The sequence below is a fragment of the Lontra canadensis genome, unplaced genomic scaffold (assembly GCF_010015895.1).
Source record: "Lontra canadensis isolate GAN:19392208 unplaced genomic scaffold, GSC_riverotter_1.0 scaffold21, whole genome shotgun sequence".
NCBI lineage: Eukaryota > Metazoa > Chordata > Mammalia > Carnivora > Mustelidae > Lontra > Lontra canadensis.
Window position 1 is genome coordinate 22,863,250 of NW_022631015.1, and position 14,200 is coordinate 22,877,449.

The 14,200-nt window shown below is 47.4% G+C and overlaps 1 protein-coding gene across 8 annotated transcripts in view; it reads right to left on the reverse strand.

Moving 5' to 3' along the window:
* CARMIL1 (capping protein regulator and myosin 1 linker 1) overlaps positions 1-14,200 on the reverse strand; it is a 297,839-nt gene that overhangs the window by 3,990 nt on the left and 279,649 nt on the right. For 2 of the 8 annotated variants that reach the window (XM_032861665.1, XM_032861663.1), the window contains 4 exons: positions 10,423-10,504; positions 9,128-9,340; positions 6,077-6,217; positions 3,621-3,770 (listed from right to left, as the gene is read on the reverse strand). In XM_032861665.1, coding sequence (XP_032717556.1) covers positions 3,621-3,770; positions 6,077-6,217; positions 9,128-9,340; positions 10,423-10,504 — 586 coding nt within the window. Of the gene's footprint in view, positions 1-3,620; positions 3,771-4,109; positions 4,135-6,076; positions 6,218-9,127; positions 9,341-10,422; positions 10,505-14,200 lie in introns of those variants that run through there. The other 6 variants (XM_032861667.1, XM_032861666.1, XM_032861670.1 and 3 more) reach the window with 5 other exon arrangements.

Consider the following 14,200-nt stretch of genomic DNA (forward strand, 5'->3'; position numbering starts at 1 on the left):
AGGCTTTTTTTTTTCTTTTTTTTAAAAACTAATTCAGATGAACCTTCTGCTAGGCAGCCCGATGTAATGCCTGACTTTATGCATGATAAAAGACAAAAATCAGATTGTTTCACTCCACTTCTTCAATGCAAGTAGCCATGCAGCCAACATGTTAGGGCATGTCCATACGTGTCATCTATTCACGAGTTTACTGCCATCCCACGTACCATTAAAATGATGAAAAATACTTGTGTAACTGAACAGGTAATTTATTCAACACAAACGTTTTGTGTATACTCACCTCCCATCTACAGTGCCAATGACTGATGCAGAGAGGCTCAAACATGAAATCTGTCATTCTTGAAGGTGTTTTGACTTTGCATACACATACACACACACACACACACACACACATGCTAATTTTACACATACACACGTGCTAATTTTAAAGCTTCCAAAATGTGCATATAAATTCAGAATTTGAAATGCATTTGAAAACTGGAGCTTTTCTCCATTTTAAGCTCCACGAGCATTCATATTTCCCAGGAGGAAAACATGATGACCTTAAAAATAATATTCAGTAGCCGGGCCTGATTTTTTTAATGCTTTCTGGTAAAATTGCAGACCAACTGTTAATTTTTTTTTTTTTTTTGAAGAACTTTTAGGGGTAGTAGAATCCAGATCTGGTGGAAAAAAAAAAGGTAAAACAGAGCACCAGCTTACAGACCATAAGCCAAAGCCGGGTACTGGTTGGCCCTGGGTTGGATTATGGAAGAAGCAGGTGACGGATAAAAGGAATGTCAGAAGAAGACCGCCTGGGCAAACAGGATACATTGTGATACATATAAAGCCAAAACCACCTATTTTCTTCAAGAAAATAGGACACACTCTAATGACATCACAGCTTATCCTTAAACGCAAGACAGGAAAGGGGATGAAATTCAAAAGTGACAGAGAGTTCCAGTAAAAGAAAAGGGAGCATTTTATACCTGTCAAGTCAAAACGAAAATAGCCACATAATTAAAACAGTAATCATGGTAAAACTACGCAGCATGCTTTGAGAACAACAGCCTCTGTTTGTTACACGGTTACTTGATTTAGGAAAAGAAAAAAGCTGTTTTAGCTTCAACAAAGTTGCTCGTGAAGGATTTAGAGGAAGGCACACAGCGCGTGTAACAGCATCGTTCTGCCAAATGCCATTTGTTAACTAGGAACTAACTATTCAGAAAGCAGACTGCTTTGCGGTTCTCAAGGATGAAGACAGGAGTTGGCACTAACAAAACAAAATTCAAATCTCTGACATAAAATGACTTTAATTGAAGCTCCCGTAAAAATTACATTTTGGGGGGTTCCCATCCGTATTTCAAGAAACCGAGGCAGCAAAGCAAATACAAGATGGTCCTGTTGAATTCCATGAAATTTGGATGCAGCCCATGATGGTGAGGACTGTAGGCTGAAGAGGTCATGGAAAAATCTGCAAAGGGCACAGAATTCCTTGCCTTCCTATGATTTGGTTTATGCCCATTGTCAGCCTCTTTTCACTATCTCAGGGCCTTCCCGCAGGGTCAGTGCGGTCCTGGGGGCGGTCTCGGTGTGTGTGCTGTGTGAAGTGTTTTCAGTGGCTTCTCAAAAGCAGGGACAATGTGTCACCTCAAGGCGCCTTCTTCCTGAGAAGTCAACTGATACAATAGTTCAAATGCAAATTTCCAAACTCTAGAAACATCTGTGCAACCTCATCAGAAGAGGCCACACAGAGACAGAGCTCCTGTTTCAACAGACTCTAAGAAGAACTCTGCCTCTCTTCAGAAAACAAATGTCTTAGGCATTCATTGATGTAATTTTTCTACCGCTTGAACAGATTTTCTGGAAAATATCAGAGGCAATCTCTTACAGAGAGAAGAGTTGTTGTAAGCACGTGTTTATTGTAAGTTATCGTAAGGATGTGTCTACAAGCAAACACACAGGAAATCCGTGTGTGCTCACGTGCGCGAGTGTGTGTTCCAATAAAACTTTATGTACAAAAACAATGGGTCATAGCGTTTGTTTGTTTGATTATAGGGTCAACCACAGTAGTGTCTGGGGCATCACTGGTATTTATTTATTTTAAATTTTTAATTGAAGTATGGTTGACCTAGTAGTTTCAGGAAATCCTCTAAAAGTTTCTCTAGGTAGGGCACATGCTACCTGCTGGCCCAGGCAGAACGTTCGTATGTGACCTATGCTGTGGATGGCGTCCTTCACTCCATCTGGTCCACCCCAGCATCTAGCTGGTGTGTGCCAGATCACCAGGCAAGTCAGAGCTCATGGCTCATCCAACCGCATTGGCCAAGAAAGCTGGCTCCAAAGGTTGTTGCCCGTGGGGCACCAGTAGGTGCTTTTTTGTCATTGTTTTGGTTTTTAAGCCTCTGTCAAAGGAAGTTCTCAAAGACAGTGGCCCCCACTTGAGCCACCGTAGGGAACTCAGTGAGTTGTTAAGCTGGAGGGTGGGTCACGAGAGTCAGACTATCAGTTAAGGAAGTGCTAGAGTTCAAGAATGGCTTCTCCTTTTGCAATAAAGAAGAGTTAGCCCCATAATATGATCACTCCCACTGACTTGCTGTCCAGGGCGCTAAGAAGGCTGTGAGGGGCCGTGCCGTGCCCTTCATCACTGGGACTCTAAGCATACTCACATGTTAACTGCCCCATAGAGTTTTACAGGAAGACAAGTGCCCTGTTTCAAGGGAAAAAGTATTTCCAAGGAATCTCACTTATCAGGATATTTTATATATCTTTTTTTCTTTTATGATACAAAGACGCCCTTTCAGATTTTTCCAGGTAAGTTTATAAAAAGTGATCAGCCGGGAAGATCATCAGTACTGAGTCACAGAAAAGACGTTTCCTCTCCGGATCAGCTACGTTTGCTCTAACATCGCCCCCACTGGAGATTAAAGCCGACTGGAAATCTGTCTCCTTTTTGTCTCCTGGGACTCTTTGGCTGCACTGAACATGGCAGAGTTTACCGTTTACCACAGTGTCCAACGGAAGACAGGTGCCAACAAGTTGTAAAGTTGAATAAACTGTTCTCAGAGGTTGAAAAGTTAATTGGTACTTTTTCTGTCTCCCTAAGGGGTCCTCAAATATCCCAGGAGAGGTCGTGGGCATGGTGTGAGGTCTGCATTTAGTCCTGGCTTTTTATGGCTCCTTTCCCAAAAGAGTATAAGGTAAGGTGTTACGGCCAATACTTGAGAAAGGCAGAAACTGTGTTACTCTCAGAATCTCTGATCCGATCCCAATTACAATCTAACGGAAGAGTAGAGAGATCGAGAAAACAGGAGGTATGACCCCAAATATAAAAATGAACCTACGTGGTCATAAAATTTTGAACGGACAAGTCACCCTACTCCAAAGTAACTTGATCCTCCTCCTGATGGTTTCTAATTTTAGATTTTTAAGTTCATATTTTTTTTTTTTTTTTTTTTTACTCCAAAGGGAAGGACCATCCTGTTGCCATTTAGGAAAAAGAAAAAACACGAAAAAAAGCAGTTGTCCGAATTAATCCCTGGACTGGTCCTGGGAGAGAAGTTACTCAATTAAAGTTCGGTTTTGTTAGTGCCAGTCCGTAAGCTTTGGGTCAGCGAGGGATGATAACCGAAGGCTCTAACCATTTGTTGGCTGTGACTTCCTGTGCCCAATTGCATTCACTTCCTCTTCTGCAATGGTGGAGTACAGTTTTGAAGATCTTTTCCCTCCACTGGAAGGCTTGTCACTGTCATGATCTGAATGTCTTTTGTAATAATCTCCTCTTTGCACTACTGAGGAAAAGGGATTCGTTTTACCCTTTATATTAGCAAATACATCACTGTGTTGACAATAATGTTAACGACTGTTAGGATGAAAAATTAAATATCAGAGAACCCACCCCACTTAGGATTTAAGGAACCTACAGTGTTGGGCCTGCCCAGATACACCGTCACCTACAGAATTCAACAGCCAACATTATGGAAATGTGGTGCAAAATGAGGTGAGCTCTGAGTCTGCCCCCCCCAGGGGTGCTAACAAAAGGCCCCCCGTGTTACCACTTCTGATTCCAGGATGGATTAACGAAAATCACATTCACTATGGAACAAACCAGAAGAATCATAGCAATTTACCTGTTTCAGAAATTAGTTGGGCACGCTAGTCCGAAGGGAGGCACAGAACAAGGAAATGAAGTAACCAGCATGAATAATGCACAAGAAAACAGGAATGAGAACATCAGGAATATTTTCTAAAGAAAAAGACAGGGCTCGCGAGAGGCTATCATTCCTGGGCTGGCAGAGCTGGGGAGCTGATAAATAAACAGGTCAGACTCTTACCACCTTGGGCAGACTATACATACTCCTCTCTGATGCACACACATTTTCAGTCCAATTTCAATACCAAGTGACAACCACAGTGATCTCTGTGGTTAACTTATTGTGGATCCCCGGGGAAAACTCTCCAGGCCCTACCTAGAAAGATGGGGGTATGCATCACCCTCGGTGTTCGCTCTCGAGGGAGAATGAGGAAGGGTGTCAAACGTCTACCCCAGAGCTTGGAAATGTCTGAGGGGCAAAGACGTTCCTCAGGGACCCGGAGCAGCCAAGGGCTCGCTGGTATTCACCCACTTGAACCAGAGGGGTGCGATGACACCCATTTTCAGCCCGGAGGCTGGTGGCTTCCTCGCGGCCTTGTTTTCATTGTCTGGGCATCTAGCACACATAGCTTTTCATAAAAGTGAAGCAATTTTCGGAACTTCCTTACAGGTAACGATGCAAAGTCGGCAGTCACAGAAAGAAGGGAAGACAAGGATGGGTGTGGGGGAGGGGTTACCAGGGACGCTTGCTGCTGGCTCATGGGTCCGACTGGCCACCAGCCAAGGTTCTGCCCTCTACATCAAGACTTCTGGGGGCTACGGCTATCACAGCAAACTCTGTGTTTGTCCTTTCCATGTAAGCAGACTCTAGGCACCGGCTACCTCTCATGGCTTTCAGTGCTCTGCTTGACATGAGTGTTCTATCAGCTTTGGTCAAAACCCTACCTTCTTTTATTTATAACCCACAGGTGAGTGAAGCTTGTACCCACCAAATGAATCTGCAGAATGGAGAGGAGGAAGCAGACAATGTTTTTCTTTTTTTTCTTAATTATTCTTTTTCTCCCAAGCCACAAAGATAGTACTCAGAAATACTTTCTATTAACTTCAACACGAGACTACCATTAATAAAAGAAAAGAGGCCAGGGCGGGAAGATGTCAGAGCCTGAAGGGTCAAGGAATTCTACAGCATCAGGCACCTAAAATAAAACAAAGCAGCTTCAAACCATAACAGGAGCCATCTGGTCATGGGTGATGACTCGTGTGGCTCTGGAATGTCCCTACAGGTGGGGGCTTCAAGACAGCAATTATGTTACTATGTATGAAGGACAGAACCCAACCGTCCACAGCGTTTTTAACAGAATGAGGGAAGTGGGGGGGGCGGAGAGGAATGGTGGGTTGCTGAACACGTCTCGCCTCCACTGATCAGAGAGAGGGCACCCAAGTCCCAGCATTATCTTGCTCTGCTCCAACCCCAGCAAATCAGGAGCAGCCAACTGGGGACAATGATTTCCCCAGAGTGTCCTTGCAGGTGCCACGCTTGTGAGAATAAGGAATGCATGACCTCATGATTGAGCAAGCAGGAGGAGCTGCCAGGTCTCTCGGGCCTGCGGGGGCTGCCTGTGATCATTCACAACCGGGGGAAGCTTTTCTGGGAAATAATGGGACCTAGAGGCCTACAAGTCGCCGAGATGAGGCACAAAGTATTTAAGGCACTCCCTACCTGCTGGGAGCCCGCGCAGGAGCACCTAGTGATTACAAAGAAGTTAAACCTTGGGTTGGGGTGTCCGGTATATTTTCACTCATTGTGTATGGTCCTTCATTAAGATCCAGTGTCATCAAAAATGTCGATTCAAATTTCTGAATGAGAAAACTATTCTGGTTCCAAAAGTTTAGTCCAAGAGATGCTGACTTAAACTCTAAGGTATTAGTTGAGTCCAAGATTAATTCCTTTCTCTTGAAAAGACTCTCCTTGGAGAAAGCGGACGTACAGGAAACATTTCTTACCTTCCTGGGAAAATGTCCTGGGACTAGGCTGGGGGCTACTCTGGCCATCTCTCTCCTTGTCTGATGGAACTTTCTTCAGGACAGGCGGAAGAAGAGCAATTTTAGAGGAACCAGGGCTGGATGGAGAGTCTGGGATGTCCTCTGGAGAGACACAAACGCATGAATCAAACTGTTCCACAGACCAGATTCCGAAAACATAAGCTAGGCTAATCTTTAAATATGAACGGCTAATAATTTTTTACAAGTGTTGTAGAATTCTTTTGGCCAAAACCCAAGTTTTGTGTTCCTGCAGGTAACATCTACAAACAGTAGGGGGAAAAGTAATTAAAACTTAGGAAAGGTTAAAATCTCTAAAAATCGCAGATGTGAATTTATCTTGTAGACGCAGAATTTCAATGAGCTGGTATTTGAAAATTACGCTCTAAGTGAACTCCATGTTCCTTTTGCCTCAGACACAGAGGCTGCTGGATATTCCTCAAACATGTGACATTGATAACCGTCCTTCCTCTACCTGCTGCTGAGTCCAGTGAAGCGGTCATGAAATACACACGAACATAGAATGTGGGTGCGCGTACCTATGTTGACTGAGACCACTAAGAATAACTTGGCATCATGGACTTTTAGAACTAGAAAGACTTCGGTGATCCCTGTACAAATGAAGAGATTAACAGATGACCCGCTGAAAGAAAACGACAACGTTGCTAGGATGTACAGTCTAGTCTCTTCACTCTAAAGGCTGTGCTCTCTCACTCTAACTGAAAGGATGTCCTGAATTGCTCTCCTTCCTCTGCTCTGTGGCTGGCAAGGCTATCTGAACTTGGCATGTGTGTGTGCGTGCACAAAGACGACGATTTTCAGTCAGGCCCTGTTCAGCCTTCTACTTCCGTTTCAACTCTCCTACGCGCTCCACTGGATGAACAGGATATCAAAGAGCTCTCCCTGCTCAAACGATCTCTCAGAGCTGCGGAGAGGAAACGAGCGGATGGATTGGGAAGTGCCTGCTGACTTCTCAAGCGCTAGAAAAGCAAACGTAAGTCTTGATACAGTAAGTGCTAAGAAACAAATGAACACTTTTAACAAATAAATAGAAAAGAGAAGCTCCTTGAGACAGAATACTGGGAATCCAGCTAATCTGACATTCAGAATTCCCAACGGAGGAGCCAAAATACTGTACAAGCTAGGTCCATTTTGTAAGAGCCGTTCCCTTACCGCAGGCTAGAGCGACACCTTGTCGATGAAAATACCAGCCTGATTTTGAGTAGTCATTTAAAACAATTCTTCCAAATATATATATTTTTTGTTTCATTCTCCGCACTCTTTATATTATAACGATAATCTGTGTGCACCAAGAAATGTTCCGTGTTTTCCATCATGACAAACTTCGGTCTGTAAAACGGTTCGAGCAGACTTAGGACACTCAAAATGATCTGCTCCAAGGGTCAGAGAACTGACGTGACCCCAGGGTCCCTCTGCGGCTGTGCTTTGGAGACCGGGCATTGGGCTTCTTGAGGGATGAATGGGCTGTGGAGACCGGCAAGCATTAACCAGCTGGCCGCTTGGTGAACGAAAGACACATTTGAGGGAAAATGGGGAAAGACCCACAGTGGAATGAATCTGGGTGCATGTGACGCTGCATTTTTTCTCATTGCACCCAGTCCTCTGCCTATGAATGAATGACTGTGGTGAGCTGCATGTCTTTCTTTCTAGCACCCACGCCTACGGGAAGGAGGCTGATGGGAGTGGTCACCCTGGGGGTGTCCTAGTGTCTGGCTGCTGCTCACCAGCTGTGGGACTTGTCCAACTGAGGGTCCTCACAGTCCACATGTGCGGTGGGGACATATGGAGTTTACCCACGTAAAACACTTAGAACAGCGCTTGACACAGTGTTTGGTTCATATCAGCGGGGACGGCAGGTGGCGAGGATACTCTGACCCTCTGTACCTTTACCCTTACTTGCCTACTTACGACAAGGGAAGACAATGAAGAGGTTCTATGAGGTTCATTACATTATCCATTTTACTTTTGTTAATGTTTAAAAATTCTCATAGTAGGCCATTGGGGGAAGAAAAAGAGAGAAAAAAGAGAAAAAGAAAGAGAGGAAAAAAGAAAAAAGGGGGAAAAAGAAAAAGAAAAAAGCCTGAGAGGGAAGAGCAGTTGTAGGAGAGAAAAAAAGGCAGAGTCTAATCCATTTCTAAGTTTCTTCTACCAGTCAATTTTCTAAACAAGAGTCAGCAAACTTCTTCTGGAAAGGGCCAAACAGTAAATATCTCAGGCCTGCAGGCCAAACGGCCTCGGTCACAACTCCGCTCTGCCGTGTGAGCGCCGAACGGCGGGAGACAATCTGGAGACAGATGGCCTGGACACAAGCCGCCAGCATTTCATTTACAGAAACAGGCCCATGGATGGCCAAGCCCTGTTCTAAACCCGAAATATTTCACGTACTATGGGGTAAAAAGAGGAGAACTTACGCTCTCCCTATTTACAGCCTACATCCTTACTGCAGGGCCTCCTGAAGGGTGTGTGGACCCTTGAGGCCGTTCTCAGGAAGCTCAGTGCGGTCCTGCAATGGGCCAGCGCAACACAGGGCTGTCCTCTCGTATGGCCCTCTAACCTGTGGCCTGAAGGCAGGGGCAGTCTCTGAGGCCCTGGACCTAGGTGTTGAATAAAGAAACTCATCAAGGGTGCCTGGGGGGCTCAGTGGGTTAAGCCTCTGCCTTCAGCTCAGGTCATGATCCCAGGGTCCTGGGATCGAGCCCCACTTCAGGCTCCCTGCTCAGCAGAGAGCCTGCTTCTCCTTCTGTCTCTGTCTGCCATTCTGCCTGCTTGCGCTCTGTCAAATAAATAAACAAAATCTTAAAAAAAAAAAAAAAAAAAAAGAAATTCTTCAGCCTTTGTCCCTGTCGAAACTGCTGGCAGGTTTCTCTGAGCCCTCCTGCAGACCCGTGTGCCCATGATCACCCGCAGCCCCCGAACTGTGGGTGGAGTCGCGATCCAGGGAGCCCCGGAAGCCGCCTGACCCGGGGGTCACCCCCTGCCCAGCAGAACCCTTACCGGGCCGTGAGGCGGTTCTCGGCTTCTGCGGGATGGTGGGCCGCGCCGCCAAGCTGGGTTTGGGGGACTGCAGCAGGGGCTTTGGGCTGGTCGGAGTGCTGGAAGAGCTCCGCGACCTGGGGCCCGCGTCCGCTTTGGGCTCCGCTTTGGTGTTCTTCTCGGGTGTTCCCACACCGAAGCGGCTCTCCGCGACACCTGGGTGCAGCTTAGGCACTGCGATGAGAATGGGGACAAAGAGCACACTTGAAACTCAGAGGAGAAAGAAACGGATCTTTCACAGCTTGGAGAGGTCTGGTACAAACTGCCGTAATCTTTTCCCGTCCTTTCTCATCACAGGTACTCCAAAACGGAAGCATGTCATTCCAGCACGCTTGTAGATTCCCACGCGCTGGTGGAAGACTACACTTATTTGTGGAAAAGCAATGAACTTGGTGGTGCTCTTCCGATCGCTCCTGACTACTCCACAGACGGCAAGCGTCAAGTTCAAGCGTGTCCGTGTCCATGTCCATGGGCGGAGAGCACGCAGGGCTGAAGGCATTGGAAGCACTCAGCTCTTTCTCAGATGTGGCACGAGGTGCAGGTACAGGAAAAACCAGTCACGGGGTGCCTCCGTTCTGGGTAATCATCGGCAGGTAGGGGTCTGGCTATGGGTCCCCAGCAAGGAGAGCTACACTGATGTCCAGAACCTCCCACTTAGAACCTCCCAATCATGCAAACGGCTTCCGGGATGTCATCCTCATCCCACCCCTGCTGGTTGAACATGAGCTACCTTCCAACTCTTACATAAAGATACCCAAGTTCAACACAGGACTTTGAAGCAGCAAAGCGAGGTTTCTGACATGCCATTTGTAAGTTACTCTTCCGTTCCCTTCAAACATGTCTTATTCTTTTACTACACCTGAAAAGTCAGAGGACCAAAGGGTAGTGGACATTCATGCTGAAAGAACATTTTTTCATCTCAAACAAATGGGCTACCTTCCACCTCCTGAGTGTGGCTGATTGGACACACTGGACATGGCCCCGTCTTCCCCCTACTCCTCAGATGCCCACAGTTTGGGAGTTTTCCTCAAAGACATTTCCTCCCTCTGGGAAATTGGAGAAGGTGCCCTGTGCTGGCACACAGCTAGCAAGGTGGGAGATATGGCCCAGGTAGAGGGACGTGGCATCCAGGGGAAAGCTGACAATCCACGACACAGGGCCCCGTTCTCCTCTGATTCTAATCTTTCTTCTGTCAATCATGTGTGACTCCTGAAACCAGACAGGAAGGGTTTTTCCTTAGAGGGTGATGGTCTTACCTGCCCCACCTCCATCCAGACGTTCTGTGCTGCCCAAGGCCAGGCTGGAGGAATCCTGAGAGATGGCCTCATTCCCAAGCTTCTGAAAAATTCAAGCACACAGTCCCGGGAAAGTGTGTGTTTATTTAAGATGTAAGAAAAAGAACATAAGCAGATCATAAATGACAACAAATAATGGCCCCTTTACTACTCTCACACTGACTGTGTCCCACCTCTCTGTCTCCCTGAGCCACCTTCTGGAACAAAGCTTGAATGAGCAGGTTCTGTTCTGTGTTCACAGTTGGGGCTCTGGGGTCCGAAGAGTGGTCAGTTCCTCAGAATGTTCCCCTGGGATGACAGGTGCGTGGACTCAGGGGAAGCTAGAAGGCTTGGGGTCAGTTCCTATTTCCTGTGGGGTTTTTCTGTGGGAATACCTCTACAGGCTCCACAGCCCCTGATGCTCCAGGCAGCGGGGACACGGACACTCTGCAAGTTGACGGGACCCTCTCCCCAAGTTGAGTTCCCCAAATCAAATCTTAAAAGTAGTGGAAACCTTTTCAACTTAAATGTATAAGATAGGTAAAAAGGGGCCTATAGCCAGCAGGGCCTTCCCCGCCACTGACGCAGAACCACAGGACACAAATCTATTGTTTAATCTATTGGCCATAGATGAACAGAATTAATTTTAAAATCCCCAAAATGGGCACCTGGGTGGCTCAGTGGGTTAAGTGACTGCCTTGGGCTCAGGTCATGATTTCAGGGTCCTGGGATCGAGTCCCACATCACGCTCCCTGCTCAGCAGGGAGCCTGCTTCTCCCTCTGCCCCTCCTGCTCAGGCTCTCTCTCGCAAAAATAAAAGACTTTCGAAAAGAAAAAGAAAAGACCCCAGAGCTCCAGGCGAAGGGGTCTGTGATAGCAAAAGGGGGTGGAGTTAGAGGCCGTTGTCTAGGGAAAGGAGCAGGAACTCGTGAAGCTAGGCCTCCACCTCTTCCTCGCGTTGCAGAGTGCCCACCTAAGAGGGGGACATCTAGATCCAAAAAGTTACCTGAAATGAAACATCTAGGGTTGGCTTAATAAGGTCCAAGTTCCCCAGTGACAATGACGATCTACATCTGCCTCCCATTCAAAACCACAACACAGCTGGGCAGGTAGACCGGGAGGCTGATGACCTTCTGCCTGTTGCTTCCCGCTGGGGGCACACTTCGGACAAACCTGAGAAGCACTGAGCGCCTGCCGCTTCCCAGCTTCCCAGTATTTGTGATGCTCTAGGAGGGGTTATCTGAAACTCAGATGAGAGCTGCCTCATGTACCACATGGACTGGCCGGCTACGGCCAGACCCTGGCCCAGATTGCCACCCCCCCGCCCCCGCCCCGCCTCTGACCCTAAGGTAGCAGGTGTCCGGAGCTCCCTCAGCACGACCACGTTAGCTCCACTGCGGAAGGCGGTTGAGCAGGTCTCCGAGAAGGAATGTGCACACAGGTTCCACGGCTAGAATGTGCATTGTTTGGCGTCATGGAGGAAACGGGATCCCGAGGAAAGGAAGCCCCGTTCCAGGGTCCCAGGAGAGCCCTCGGATCCCACCGGGCAGAGGCACCAGGTCCCCCGCCTGGACCAGCAGGGGGCGCGGGAGCCCTGGAACAGAGCCCCGCCTCTGGGCGGGGCCTAAGCAGCGCCCCGCCCAGCATCTCCTGGCCTCCAGAAGGCAGGGCCACGGCTCCTGTGCTCAGACACAGGTAAGAAAGTGTGCTGCTTAAACATGGCCAGGACCAGGCTGTGACTAACAAGCCGCCAGCGCACGAATCCAAGGGGGACACCGGCTTCCGGGCGTGTGAGCGCTGGGCTGAGCTCCGAAAGCCAGTGCCTCCTCACACTTTGTACCCGGGTGCCCCGCTCGCCTCCATTTAATATATGATCCGAGGAGTTGTGTTTTCTTTTTACTTCCCGGCTTTCTGAGGTAGTTAACAGGTATCAAAAATGACCGGGTGGAATAAGGGTAAAATACTGTGACATCCATTGTCTTTGAGTGCCAGCAGCTGAGGAGGTGGCCCCCAAGAAAGATGGGGGCTCTCTGCATTCAGTACTTGTTACTCGCCTTTGTTAATAAGAGAAGTGCCATGTGTTCACATTCACGGCTCTTTTCCTTTAAATACATGTATTAAATGTGAAGAGTGTAAAGAAAATTATTCAAGAGAAGAGTGAAGACACCATAAATTTTAGCAACAGTACACTGACCAATGGGGTTTATGCTGCTTTTATGAAGAATACAGTCATTTTAGGGGAAAATATTTTTACACTAATTTTTTTAAGTTTGATTGTTTTTAAGAGAGTGAGTTCATGAGGCAGGGAGGGACAGCAGGGGCAGAGAGAAAATCTCAAGCAGGCTCCCTGCGCAGTGCAGAGCCCAATGGGATCAATCCCATGACCCTGAGATCACGACGTGAGCCAAAATCAAGACCCAGATGCTTAACTGACTGAGCCACCCAGCTGTCCCTTATACTAATTTTTGAAAATCCTTCCTATTATTTTATTATTCTGATAGAATACTCCTGACCAGTTTGAATTTCCAATTCAGGCATTGTTCCCACAGCCATTTGCTCACTTCATGTCCCTGTGGCACATTTTGGTAATTTACAGTATTTCAAACTCTTTCGTTATTGTTCTATTTGTTAGGGTGATCTGCGATGTTACTGTTGTAATTGTCCTGGGTGCCGTGAACTGTGCCCAAATAAGGCAGTGAACTTCATCGATAAATGTCGTTCATGTTCTGACTGCTCCACCAACCGGCTGTTCCCCATCTCTCTCCCTCTGCTCACATCTCCTCACGCCTCCCTATTTCTAAGACACCACAATACTGAAACGGGGCCAAGTAATAACCCTACAACGGCCTCTAAGTGTTCAAGTGAAGGAAGAGTTACACATCTCCCTTTAAACCAAACCTAGAAATGACTAAGCTTCATGAGGAAGGCATGTCGAAAGCCCAGACAGGCCCAAGGCCAGGTCTCTTGTGCCAAGGAGTTACCCAAGTTGGGAATGCAACGGAAAAGTTCTCGAAGGAAATGAGAAGTGTTATTCCAGTGAACACATGAATGGTTAAGAAAGCAAAACAGAGGGGCGCCTGGGTGGCTCAGTGGGTTAAAGCCTCTGCCTTCAGCTCAGGGCATGATCTCCGGGTCCTGGGATCGAGCCCCGCATCGGGCTCTCTGCTCAGCAGGAAGCCTGCTTCCCTTCCTCTCTCTCTACCTGCCTCTCTGCCTACTTGTGATCTCTGTCTGTCCAATAAATAAATAATCTTAAAAAAAAAAGAAAGCAAAACAGACTTATGGCTCATGTGGAGACAGTTTGAGCAGTCTGGACAGAAGATCATACCAGCCACAACTACCTTTAAGTCAAAGCCTCATCCAGAGCAAGGCCCTGACTCTCCAGCTCCATGAAGGCCTGAGGGAGGTGAAAACGCTGCAAAAAAAAAGTATGAAGCTAGCGGGGGGCGGGGGTGTCATGAAGTCGAAGAAGTTCCAGAGAAAAATGCGAGGTGAGGCAGCAGGTGCTGACAGAGAAGCTGCAGCAACTTCTCCAGAAGATCGAGCTGATAGAGTTAATGAAGGCGGCTACGCTAGGAAACAGTGGAGACAAACAGCCTTCCTTAGGAAGAAGATGCCATCTAGGACTTTGCACAGCTAGAGCGGAGAAGTCAGCGCCTGCCTTCAAAGCTTCAAAGGACAGGCTGACCTTCTGAGGGCCTAATGCAGCTGCTGACTTTAAGTTGGAGCCAATGCTCAGTCCCCATTCCGAAGCTCCCAG